We start from the raw sequence: 13,813 nt of genomic DNA on the forward strand, positions 1-13,813 counted from the left end.
TTGGGCCCTAGTAACGGTGTCTGCTGCTCCTTGGTGTTCTCCTCCACTGAATATAGCTGAGCTTCAATCTTCAGGCTTTCGGCATATAGGGAATTTTAAACTGCATTTGGCCTACTACTTTGGTAGGGCCCTAGCAACGGTGTCTGCTGCTCCTTGGTGTTCTCCTCCACTGAATATAGCTGAGCTTCAATCTTCAGGCTTTCGGCCTATAGGGAATTTTAAACTGCATTTGGCCTACTACTTTGGTTGGGCCCTAGTAACGGTGTCTGCTGCTCCTTGGTGTTCTCCTCCACTGAATATAGCTGAGATTCAATCTTCAGGCTTTCGGCCTATAGGGAATTTTAAACTGCTTTTGGCCTACTACTTTGGTTGGGCCCTAGTAACGGTGTCTGCTGCTCCTTGGTGTTCTCCTCCACTGAATATAGCTGAGCTTCAATCTTCAGGCTTTCGGCCTATAGGGAATTTTAAACTGCATTTGGCCTACTACTTTGGTTGGGCCCTAGTAACGGTGTCTGCTGCTCCTTGGTGTTCTCCTCCACTGAATATAGCTGAGCTTCAATCTTCAGGCTTTCGGCCTATAGGGAATTTTAAACTGCATTTGGCCTACTACTTTGGTAGGGCCCTAGCAACGGTGTCTGCTGCTCCTTGGTGTTCTCCTCCACTGAATATAGCTGAGCTTCAATCTTCAGGCTTTCGGCCTATAGGGAATTTTAAACTGCATTTGGCCTACTACTTTGGTTGGGCCCTAGTAACGGTGTCTGCTGCTCCTTGGTGTTCTCCTCCACTGAATATAGCTGAGCTTCAATCTTCAGGCTTTTGGCCTATAGGGAATTTTAAACTGCATTTGGCCTACTACTTTGGTTGGGCCCTACTAACGGTGTCTGACGCTCCTTGGTGTTCTCCTGTTTTTTTTTCCTGAGCTTCAATCTTCTGGCTTTCTGCCTATATTTTTAATATGATACTGCATTTGGCTTACTAGTTTGGTTGGGGCCTACTAACGGTGTCTGACGCTCCTTGGTGTTCTCTGAACAAAGCAGTGCCACCTGTTTACTCCTGTTACCAATTTTGAACTTTATTTGGCCCACTTTATTATTTGGGCCTACTAACTGTGTCTGCCTCTCATTACAGTTGTCCTCCACTGAACAAGGCAATGCTGCCTGGTTAGTCCTGTTACCAATTTTGAACTGCATTTAGCCTACTTATTTGGGCCTACTCTCTGTGTCAGCCTCTCATCACAGTTGTCCTCCACTGAACAAAGCAGTGCCGCCTGTTTCCTACTGTTACCAATTTAGAACTGCATTTAGCCTAGTTACTTATTTGGGCCTACTCACTGTGTCAGCCTCTCATTACAGTTGTCCTCCACTGATCAAAGCAATGCCGCCTGGTTACTCCTGTTACCAATTTTGAACTGCATTTAGCCCACTTTTTGGGCCTATATCTGTTTCCTCCTCATCCTGCCCATTGCCCAGCCAGTGCTAGATGAGTCTTGTGGTACATTGACCCAGACCACTGCATTCCCCTTGCACGCTACACAGCCAGAATCTGACCCTGCTGAAAATTAGGTTCCCCTTCCCGCATACTCTCACACCTTACACGGGGACAAAGAGGAAGGTGCAGATGAAAGTGCAGGTTCCTTCATCAGGTGGGGGGGCACACTCGTTGGCGACGTCACTGGCACAGGGTCACTCATAGTACGCAAAAGCGTCGCTGCCGGTGGGTTCTTATGTTAACATGTAACTTGGCCTGTTAGGATGTTTTGGAGTTAAATAGCTTTTTTGTTCAGTGAATGTGACCTCCTAATGCTGCAAATTCCACAAATGAGCATTTTTAGTTCTTTAAAACATATCAAATGTTTAGAAATTCTACTGTACCTAATAATTTGGAACAGTGCATTTTGAGTTTTTGTTCATTTTGGAGATTTTACTGTTATCATTGGGTGGTTTCTTCAATAACATTTGATGCATACTCTAATGGGTGATGACTTTTATTAGACCGATTGTCATTTGTCATTTGCACCGACCATTTAAGAAAATCCTAGAAACATATCATTTGCATAATAATTTGGAACATAGTGTACATGCATAAAGCGTATGAGAACATGATGCGAGGAACCTGATTATGGATTAAGTTTTTTGAATAGGCAACACAGGGATAGTTAGGTTAATGCGTTGAGGCCGGTAGGCCAGTCTGAGCAAATGTGTTTTTAGGGCACTCTTAAAACTGTGGGGATTAATCTTATTAACCTTGGTAGTGCATTCCAAAGAATTGGTGCAGCACGTAAAAAGTCTTTGGAGACAGGAGTGGGAGGTTCTAATTATTGAGGATGTTAACCTCAGGTCATTAGCAGAACGGAGAGCATGTACAGAGATGGAGGGTGGTGCTGAGCCATGGAGTGCTTTGTGGATGAGGGTAATAAGTTTGTACTGGATTCTGGAGTGGATGGGTAACCAGTGTAATGACTGGCACAAGGTAGAGGCATCGGAATAACGGTTGGTGAGAAATATGATTCTGGTTGCAGCATTCAGGACAGATTGGAGCGGGGAGAGTTTGGTAAGAGGGAGGCTGATTAGTAGAGAGTTACAATAGTCCAGACGAGAATGAATAAGAGAAACAGTGAGAGTTTTTGCAGAGTTGAAAGTAAGAAAAGGTAAAATTCAAAAATGTTTTTGAGGTGCAGCTTACAAGAGCAAGACAGTGATCGGATGTGGGGGGTGAATGAAAGCTCGGAATCAAGTTTGACCCCAAGGAAGTGGGCATGTTGCTTGGGAGTCATGGTGGAACCACACAGGAGATGGCAATGTCAGACAAAGGTAGGTTGTAGAGGGAGAGAACACGAGGAGTTCAGTTTTTGACAGGTTCAGTTTCTGATAACAACTCTGTGGATTAGCCTGTGTGTTGTGGATAACAGCTAAGCATCTGCTACAATAATATCCAATACAACCTGAATACGACATATGTCACGGCTGAGCATGTGGTGCAATGACATCCACTGCAGTCTATTTGTGCTGTGTATCACAGGTGAGCATATACTACAATAACATCTACTACAATCTGTGTATGTTATATTTTACAGCTGAGCATCCATTACAATATCACCCAATGCAGCCCATGTATGCTGTGTATCATAGCTGAGCCTCCGCCACAATAACATCCAATGTAGCCTATGTATGCTGTGTATCACAGCTATATAGCTGCTACAGTAATGACCAGCACAATCTGTATGCGATATGTTTGTGTGTGCTATATGTCAAAGCTGAGCATCTGCTGCAATAGCATAAAGAGAAAAAAAAATAATAGCCTGTATGTTGCACATCACAGCTGAGAATCTGCTACCATATCACCCAATGCAGCCCATGTATGCTGTGTATCATAGCTGAGCCTCCGCCCCAATAACATCCAATGTAGCCTATGTATGCTGTGTATCACAGCTATACATAAGCTACAATAATATCCAGCACAATTTGTATATGGTGTGCTTGTGTGTGCTATATGTCATAGCTGAGTATCCACTGCAATGTGTCTGCTGTACTGTTGAGCATTCCGATACCGCAATTATCGGGTATCGGCCGATATTTGCTGTATCGGAATTCCGATACCGAGTTCTGATATTTTTGTGATATCGGAAATCGTAATCGGAAGTTCCCAGTGTATGGTTCCCAGTGTCTGGAGGAGAGGAGACTCTCCTTCAGGCCCTGGGATCCATATTCATGTAAAAAATAAAGAATTCAAATAAAAAATATGGATATACTCACCCCTCCGGCGGCCCCTGGACCTTACCGATGTAACCGGCAGCCTCCGTTCCTAAGAATGAGGAGTTTAGGACCTTCGATGACGTCGTGGCTTGTGATTGGTTGCGTGACCACTCATGTGACCACTCACGCGACCAATCATAAGCCGCGACGTCATCGCAGGTCCTAAACTCCTCATTCTTAGGAACGGAGGCTGCCGGTTACATCGGTAAGGTCCAGGGGCCGCCGGAGGGGTGACTATATCCATATTTTTTATTTGAATTCTTTATTTTTTACATGAATATGGATCCCAGGGCCTGAAGGAGAGTTTCCTCTCCTTCAGACCCTGGGAATCATCCAGGATTCCTTCCGATATTTGTGTCCCATTGACTTGTATTGGTATCGGGTATCGGTATCGGCGATATCCGATATTTTTCGGGTATCGGCCGATACTATCCGATTCCGATACTTTCAAGTATCGGAAGATATCGCTCAACACTAGTCTGCTGCTAATCACAAAAAAACAAAAAATTTTTTTTTACAATAATTATATACATTTGAACTGCCAGCCGCTATTAATAAAAATAGCTAATGTCGCTGCCATAATTTAGCCCTGCAGGGAATCTCGCTCCCAACTCTATTATCCAATAGTCTTCCCAACACCTCAAAGTACGCTCCCGGTCCCCACCACGGGCCGGCTTCCCGACCCTCTCTATGCCTTTAACCCTCAGGGAACTTACATCTCCATTATGATTCTCCCGAAAATGTTTGGAAAGTCCCGACAATCCCCGACGGTTGACAGTGCCATCAGGCTTCGCAGCCGTAATATGTTCTCCAATTCTTTTCTTAAGGGGTCTCACTGTGCACCCTATGTAGTACTTATTGCACACCATGCACGTTGCCATGTAAACAACGTGTGTGGTGTTACAATTAATAAATGCCTTAATCAAATATTTCTTGTTGGTCATACCATTACAAAATTCATTTGTTCTCTCCATATGTCTACACAGGGTGCACTTTTCCCCCACATTTATAACATCCTTTTTGTGTCAACCATACAGGTCTCTTTTCTGCACTGACAAAAAGACTTGGGGATAAAATATTACCTCAAGTTCTGGCAGGCTATTATTTTTTTTTTCTCTTTATGCTATTGCAGCAGATGCTCAGCTTTGACATATCGCACACACAAGCATATAGCATACAGATTGTGCTGGTCATTACTGTAGCAGATGTATAGCTGTGATACACAGCATACCTAGGCTACATTGGATGTTATTGTGGCGGAGGCTCAGCTATGATACACAGCATACATGGGCTGCATTGGGTGATATTGTAGCGGATGCTCAGCTTTGATACACAGCGTGCATTGGCTGCAATAGATGATATTGTAACAGATGCTCAGCTGTGAAATATAACATACACAGATTGTACTAGATGTTATTGTAGTATATGCTCAGCTGTGATACACAGCACAAAATAGACCGCAGTGGATGTCATTGTACCAGATGCTCAGCCGTGACATATATTATGTGCAGGTTGTATTGGATGTTATTGTAGCAGATGCTTAGCTATTATCCACAACACACAGGCTAATCCACAGAGTTGTTATATTGAGTCAGTAGGGATATCTCTCACAAAATTATTTTGTGTAGATAAGGAGGCGATAATCTGAGTAGGCTACGTGATTTCTGGTAGGCTGTCTCACATTTGATTTTGTAAGGAATGTAAACCAATCATGTCAAGCAACAGGTGTACATGGTAATGGAATGGGCATATAATGGAATGTTTTTATGTATTGTTCATATGCCTATGACTAAGAACTTTGTTCGAAACGCGTCAGGCGTTTAGGGGCTGCCACATGATGTTCTTTTCTTGACATGAAACTAAAGTACTGAAGATTTTATGAAGAGACGCCTGGTGCTGAAACTTTTTCCTTTCCTTTTTGCCGTTGCTATTAAGTGGTATCCAGCCACTTGTTCCTGGCACCTGTGTTCATTTGGTTTCCGGTGAGGCACCACTGATCCCTTTCCCTGCTTACTGCATGATGTCAGTTTCAGATAGAGAGAGGACATGATGTTAGAGACAGCGGTAAGACAATCACTTGTGTTTTCTAAAAAGGCAGGCGTGATACCAGTAGAAGAAGTGTATAATTGGGTGTCATCTGCATAGACATGGGGCGGTATACAAAGAGAAGAGGAGGGGGCCTAGGACTGATCCTTGAGGAACCCCAACAGTAAGGGGAAGATGAGAGGAGGAGGAGGAATCAGCAAAAGATACAGTGAAAGAGTGGTCAGAGAGATAGGAGGAGAACCAGGAGAGAACGGTGTCCTTAAGGCCTATGGAGCGGAGCATAGTGAGGAGGAGCTGATGATCCACAGTGTTGAATGTTGAGGAGAGATCCAAGAGAATTAGAATGGAGCAGTGACCATTTGATTTAGCTGTTAGTAGATCATTAGAAACTTTAGTGAGGGCAGTTTCAGTAGAGTGTAAAGAGTGGAAACCAGATTGAAGAGGGTCGAGAAGAGAGTTATCTGAGAGATAACGGATAAGATGGGAGTGGACCAGGCGTTTGAGGAGTTTAAAGATTATGGGAAGATTAGAGACAGGTCTGTAGTTAGCGGCACAGTTTTGGTCGAGGTACGTTTTTTTGATTAATGGATGTATAATGGCATGCTTAAATGAGGAGGGAAAGATACCAGAAGAGAGAGAGAGGTTGAATATTTTTGTTAGGTGAGAGGTGACAGCAGGAGAAAGGGACTGGAGGAGATGTGATGGAATGGGGTCATTGGTGCAAGTGGTCAGGCGAGAAGATGCAAGGAGCCTGATTACTTCTTCTGTGACTGGTTCAAAGTCAGAGAGTGAGCTAGATGCAGTGGGGGAGGGAGGACAGTGCATGGTATGTGGGGATTGGGAGATAATTTCCTGTTGGATATGGTCAATTTTTTCTTTTAAATTATTGGCCAGATCATCAGCATGGATATCCGTGGTTGGGGCCTGCACTCTTGGGTTGAGTAGGGAATGAAAAGTGTCCTGAAATGTGCCCCCACCCTTGGGATTCCACAGGCTCATTGTTTTCTTTTAATTAAATGAGCTAGCATGAGCTCTTTTGAAGCTGTTAACACAAGGGTGTGAACTTTTCTGCAGCTATCAAAACTTGAACCTCTTTGTGTGACTAAGCACATGGTACAGCAAGGCTGTGAGGTATTGAATATGGAAAATGACTTATAATAACAGAATGCAATATGTCTAAGATAAACCAAGCACATATTCCCAATTGGCTTTCCTTTTCCCATGAGCGCATATTAGTTAGCCACCTGAAGCACTCTGGATCATGGAGTTATAAAGCATAGCTAGCAATAATTACATACGGTAGTCATATTTAGTCTCAATGTGCAGATAAAATCCAGCAGAATTCAATGGCGGTACAAGCAACCCATTCAGAGCTTCGGGGGCAAAGATATGGGCCAGCCACAGTTCTAGGCAGGCAGGAAATCATATTCTCAGACATGGGAAGAGAGAGGCTGCACCACCCAGGGGTGGGAGCAGATGTGTTAGGTATTAGCCTAGGAGATATAAGGCAGCCCCTCATTATGGACTGAGTATTCTGATGGCCGGAGGTTACGTTTGCTGATGCAGCCCGGAAAGCCTGTAACTAAGATTTGGACATGTGATCCATCAGCACCTCCTTGTGGTCACATGCTACATAACACGGTAATTGCAACCTATCTATACTCTATCCTTGTACTACATTCCTGACTGTAAATATTTGCTCTTGTATGTATAGCTGTATTTTTTAAATATAAAATTAATCTTGGGCTGCTCTTTTATCTCGATCCATGAATCCACACGTCCACACGCTCTGTTCGTCATATTATACACTACCCCAGGGTTGATTCCTGACCTGATATAAGCCTGCTGTCGGACGGGGCTTATTGTAAATGAGGAACTGGTGGCAGGATACCGTATTGTTTTAGTGAGGAACTCTGGCAGTGATGGCCGGGAGGTTTAGATATATATCCCCAGCCTGAACTGGTGATATATATCCCCCCTCACTGGGAGCACCTCACTAACTCAAACCTATAAGGGAAGCCTTTTCTGTGACTATTTGCCCTCGGTGCAGTTCCCTGATTGACCTAAGGCAAGTAGTGGTGCCAGAGAGCCGACCCCTGCTGGGTCCTTCTCTCCCCTTCCCCGAGGTGAGCAAAGTCAAAGCCCCCTTCCCCTTTGAGATCCCTTACAGATTGGTTTTATCAATTTTATCACACGTGGAACAGCATTAAAAAACAAAAACAAAAGACAATTCCTGAATTGCAGGTTTTTGTTCATTCTGCCTCCCAATAAAGGAATATAAAGTGATCAAAAAATATCATGTGCCGAAAATGGTATCAATAAAAATGTCAACTCATCCTGCAAAAACATGCCTTCACATGACTCTGTAGGCAGAAATATAGAAAAATTATAGTTCTCAAATATCGTGATGCAAAAACTGTTTTTGCTAAAAAAAAGTCTTCTAGTGTGTGACAGCAGCCAAACATAAACAAATTATATATATCTGGTATCACTGTAATCGCACCAAACCAAAACATAAAGTTGTCTAATCAATTATACTGCATGAAAAATAGTGTAAAAAATAAATAAAAACAATTCTTCACCTGCTGTTTATTTGTTCATTCTGCCTCCCAAAAATAACAGTCAGGCTCAGATTGCATTTATCTAGACCTGTTTTGTCAGTTTATGCTGCTGATTTTCACTGTGGATTTTACTCATTGCAATGAATGACTTAACTGCACCATGTTCACAATGAGATTTGCAATATTTACACTACTGGAGGTCGGTAGCAGAAACACCATGAAGGACCACCCAAATATTCCAGCACATGTTCTGTTACAGCCAGATTAAATGAATTATATTTAATTCTGCCAGATTTTGTGTTTGTTTTCTTAAATTTAGTGCTGTAACTGTTTTTGCGATATTGCCATATTTCTATTCAAACAGAATGATCAACCCTTGGCTACCAATCTATTTTCTGAAATGTTGAATATAACCATTTTTATATTCTACCTGACATCCTTTTTAAAGCATTTATATGTTAAGGAATGAAAGCAAATTTTCTGATATCATCAACAACTCATGTGCAAAAAAATAAAGGTGAGAATTTGAAAAGAGTAAAAAACTAATACTTACAGTTCACCATTGACATAAATTCCGGTCTTGTTGACTGTAATGTGATGGCCAAAAAACTTCATGTAAATATATTCTATGTTAGGTACCTCGCTGTCTGTGTTACGTTTAAACTGTATTTCAAAGTCTCCATTTGGTACATTACACTGTTTGGTAAAAATGTACGTGCAGTTTCCTTTAGCATTATAAAAAAAACCATCAAATGTATTAATGTATCCAAAGCCCCAGGTACTGCAGACTTTCTCATTATTGTTCAAGACTGAAAAAAAATAAACACGTTATGATAAATTTTAAATATTGCATGGTAAAACAAAAGCAAAAAAACAAGTTTGGATTACCATATAACAGGTGAAGGGCACTCCCTGGATAGCAGATGTAATCACATGGAAAATTTAGCAAAAAAAGTGACAAAAGCATAAAATAAAATTCTGGAAAATTTTAGTTAAAAACCAACGCATTTCTGCTGCATGAAGCCTTCTTCAGGTGTCTGTTCCATTGGAATATTTTGCAAATGCAATTCCCACCACATTAAATTGTCTTGTGCATCAGCATGTACGCATATCTGGAAAATCTTCTAGTTTTGGGGGGATATCTTTAGAGCATTTATAATGGTAAGTCAGACCAGAATCGGAAATGGTATAAATATCATTTTCATTTTAACTTACTTTATGAGATGTTAATGTTATGAATATGTTATTTTATAATATATAATATATTTATATTTTTCTTATTTCACTATTTTAGTACTATTTCAGGATTTTTTATTAGAAATTTGATCTATTGTTTGTTTTATGTTTTCATATAAAAAAGTAGATTTTTTTTATTATTCTCAAAACTATTTCATTTGTATTTTTTTTTTACTAATCAATGCATTAGTATGCAGTAATACCAAAGGCAGGGGTCTAATAGGTAATGGAGAAAATGTAGGAGTTCCTTTGCCTTAAATTGTTTAGATGCCATACTCAATAACGCTTAAAAATGGAATGCGTGTTAATATAATGATCTATTGCCTAAGTCAGGTTTTTATGCTTAATGTATTTTCAAAAACAGGTTTGGAAATTCTGTGTGAGGCTTTTTTTCTCATTCTCTCTAAAAAAAAGGAAAAATAGGACTCATGCAATTTTCACATTGGCCACTTGGGGTTAGACTCCTCTGACTTCCTCTTCCTTCATTAAACCGCATGTACATCAGCAGTAATAGGATGACTCAGGCCCTATTCCATTCCACTGAATCATTTGCTAAAAGTGTCTAAAGATGATTGTAAAGAAAGAGGGAACAAGAGGGAGCCATGACATCACCTAATGTAAATGGTGGATTTTGTGATTTTTGCTGTATGTTGAAGTGTTCATATAGTAGAATAGATGGTCATCACTACCACCCAAATCATCAGCAGGAGTTACAATTGGGACGCAGTCAGGCAGCCCTATAGATCAGACCAAGATCGGACCGTATTGTATGGACTGGCCGGCAGCTCTCCCTATCTGAGAGTGACAGCTTCCTATATTTCTATGCAGCTGTTACTCTTGGGTCAAGAGAGATGCAGCCAGTCGGAGCATCACCATGTTGTTGTTTCTTGAACTATTCATATAGTAGAATAGATGGTCATCACTACCACCCAAATCGTCAGCTGGAGTTACAATTGGAGCACAGTCAGGCAGCCCTATAAATCGGACCATAATGTATGGACTGGCCGGCGGCTCTCCCGACCGGAGCGTGACAGCTTCATATATTTCTATGCAGCTGTCACTCTTGGGTCAAGAGAGATGTGGACAGTCGGTGCATCACCATGTTGTTGTATGCTGAAGTGATCATATAGTAGAATAAATGGTCATCACTACCACCCAAATCATCAGCTGGTGTTACAATTAGGGTGCAGTCAGACGACCCTGTACATTGGACAGAGATTTGACCACAGTGTATGGATTGGCCAGCAGCTCTCCTGACCTGAGCGTGACAGCTTCATATATTTCTATGCAGCTGTCACTCTTGGGTCAAGAGAGACGTGGACAGTCGGTGCATCACCATGTTGTTGTATGCTGAAGTGATCATATAGTAGAATAAATGGTCATCATCACTACCACCCAAATCATCAGCTGGTGTTTACAATTAGGGTGCAGTCAGACGACCCTGTACATCGGACAGAGATTGGACCACAGTGTATGGATTGGTCAGCAGCTCTCCTGACCTGAGCTTCATATATTTCTATGCAGCTGTCACTCTCGAGTCGGGAGAGCCGCGGCTATTCGGAGCATTACGGTCTGATCTTGGTCCAATTTATTTGGCTGTTTGACTCTAACACTGCCCTTTAAGGGATTTTCTACATCAATGGTGCTCAGCTTTCAGAAGTTCACCAATATCTTCCATTTCAAGCCCTATAGATTATCTATTGGATTACGGTTTTTAGTATTTTAGACAAAGTTGTACCGAAAACAAATGACTGTAGACCTTGAGACTGACTTAAGACTGATCTGATGAATGTACTTTGCCTTTCTGTGGATCACCACTGCTGGATAACATATTGAACTAAATGGACTTATGTATTTTTTAAAACACATTAATTGTTTACTATTGATAGAGGTATGGGTAGTTGGTAAGAGGTTTTGTTTAAAGGGGTATTCCCATTTCCAAAATCCTATCCCAACATGTGGTAGGTGTAATAATAATATTACTAGAAAATACCTCCAATTAGAAATGTTGTATAGTTCTTCTGATAAACTATGTCGCTTTCCCTATGCGTAGGACATTGTAGTAGCTTAGGTATCCATAATTACGACCACTCATGTTGTAACAGTTAGTTACTTGTTAGTGGTTGTAATTAGGGTTGAGCGAAACGGGTCGGCCATTTTCAGAAGTCGCCGACTTTTGGCAAAGTCGGGTTTCATGAAACCCGACCCGACCCCTGTGTGGGGTCGGCCATGAGGTCGGCGATCTTCTGAATCTGGTATCGGAATTCCGATACCGAGTTCCGATATGTTTGCAATATCGGAAATCGGTATCGGAATCCACATTTAAGTGTAAAATAAAGAATTAAAATAAAAAATATTGATATACTCACCTCTCTGACGCAGCCTGGATATCGCCGCTGGTAACCGGCATCTTCCATTCCTAAGAATGGCGCTTGAAAGACCTTTCGATGACGTCACGGCTTGTGATTGGTCGCGGCGGCCCACGTGACCGCTCAGCGACCAATCACAAAGCCGTGACGTAATTTTCAGGTCCTAAATTCCTCATTCTAGGAATTTAGGACATGAGAATTACGTCACGGCTTTGTGATTGGTCGCTGAGCGGTCACGTGGGCCGCCGCGACCAATCACAAGCCGTGACGTCATCGAAAGGTCCTTCACGCGCTCATTCTTAAGAAGGAAGGCTGCCGGAAAGAAGCCGAGGGTGAGTATATTCCTATTAGGTATATACTCACCCTCGGACGCGCCCTGCTTCTTTCCGGCAGCCTTCCTTCTTAAGAATGAGCGCGTGCCGGAAAGAAGCAGGGCGCGTCCGAGGGTGAGTATATACCTAATAGGAATATACTCACCCTCGGCTTCTTTCCGGCAGCCTTCCTTCTTAAGAATGAGCGCGTGAAGGACCTTTCGATGACGTCACGGCTTGTGATTGGTCGCGGCGGCCCACGTGACCGCTCAGCGACCAATCACAAAGCCGTGACGTAATTCTCATGTCCTAAATTCCTAGAATGAGGAATTTAGGACCTGAAAATTACGTCACGGCTTTGTGATTGGTCGCTAAGCGGTCACTTGGGCCGCCGCGACCAATCACAAGCCGTGACGTCATCGAAAGGTCTTTCAAGCGCCATTCTTAGGAACGGAAGATGCCGGTTACCAGCGTCGATGTCCAGGCTGCGTCGGAGAGGTGAGTATATCAATATTTTTTATTTTAATTCTTTATTTTACACTTAAATATGGATCCCAGGGCCTGAAGGAGAGTTTCCTCTCCTTCAGACCCTGGGAACCATAGTATCCCATTGCACTGCATTGGGTTTCGTGTTTCGGCCGACCCCGACTTTTTTATAGGATCGGCCGATTTCACTCGACCCGACTTTTGAGAAAGTCGGGTTTCGTGAAACCCGACCCGATCCTATAAAAATAAAAGTCGCTCAACCCTAGTTGTAATCATAGCTATTGCAATGCCCTGCGCATGGGGTAAGGGACATAGTGAATCAGAAGAATTATACTACATTTCTATTTGGAGGTATTTGCTAACATTATTATTATTACACCTACTACATATTGGGATAGGATGTTGGAGATCGGAATGCCCTTTTAATTTTAGGCCAGTTTGTTAACTTAGAAATTCTTTAAGATATCTACAGTACCGTACCATAATCATACTCGATGTTTCTGGCATACAATTGGTCCACTACTGGTCTTTCAGTCTGATAACATTGATGACTTCCAAGAACTATGAAAAAGAACAGGAAAATAGATATTGTTACTGTGTTAAAAAAAACAGTTTTCCATTTTAATAATACAACCATGAACGTTTGCTGTCTTACAATGTTGCATGTTTGTAGTCCTATTATACGCACGGAGGTGAAAAACTGCACTTCTAGACTACAAAAGCATTCTTGTTTTGTCTCTGCCATCTAATTTGTTACCTCTGATTATCTGTTTGCAGAATTTGCAGTTTTCTCAGCCAGTATACAGCAACTGATATATTTATACCTTTATTTGTCTGTAGTGTTTTGGCTCCCTCTAGCGGTCAGAGTCATGTTCACAGTTCTATTTTCTGTTTTTTCTATTTTTTCCATGTCTGATTCTAATCCCCCTTTGCAAAGCATTATGGTAGCTCAGCCTACATCTCCCTCCATTTTCTTTCACTTCCTTCAGTTTGCTTTCAAGGAAAGACGCTTACACTTCGTCCCCCTTGCGATTGCATTGCCAGTATGTCTT

The 13,813-nt window shown here is 42.0% G+C and overlaps 1 protein-coding gene across 1 annotated transcript in view; it reads right to left on the minus strand.

Annotated features, from left to right (window-relative positions):
• Positions 1 to 13,813, minus strand: part of LOC143806870 (uncharacterized) — a 347,780-nt gene that overhangs the window by 304,302 nt on the left and 29,665 nt on the right. Inside the window, exons 2-3 of the mRNA XM_077287851.1 lie at positions 13,242 to 13,322; positions 8,913 to 9,168 (exon numbers count right to left, since the gene is read on the minus strand). Coding sequence (XP_077143966.1) covers positions 8,913 to 9,168; positions 13,242 to 13,322 — 337 coding nt within the window. The remainder of the gene's footprint in view (positions 1 to 8,912; positions 9,169 to 13,241; positions 13,323 to 13,813) is intronic.

The sequence above is a fragment of the Ranitomeya variabilis genome, chromosome 2, assembly GCF_051348905.1.
Source record: "Ranitomeya variabilis isolate aRanVar5 chromosome 2, aRanVar5.hap1, whole genome shotgun sequence".
In the NCBI taxonomy this organism is placed as follows: domain Eukaryota; kingdom Metazoa; phylum Chordata; class Amphibia; order Anura; family Dendrobatidae; genus Ranitomeya; species Ranitomeya variabilis.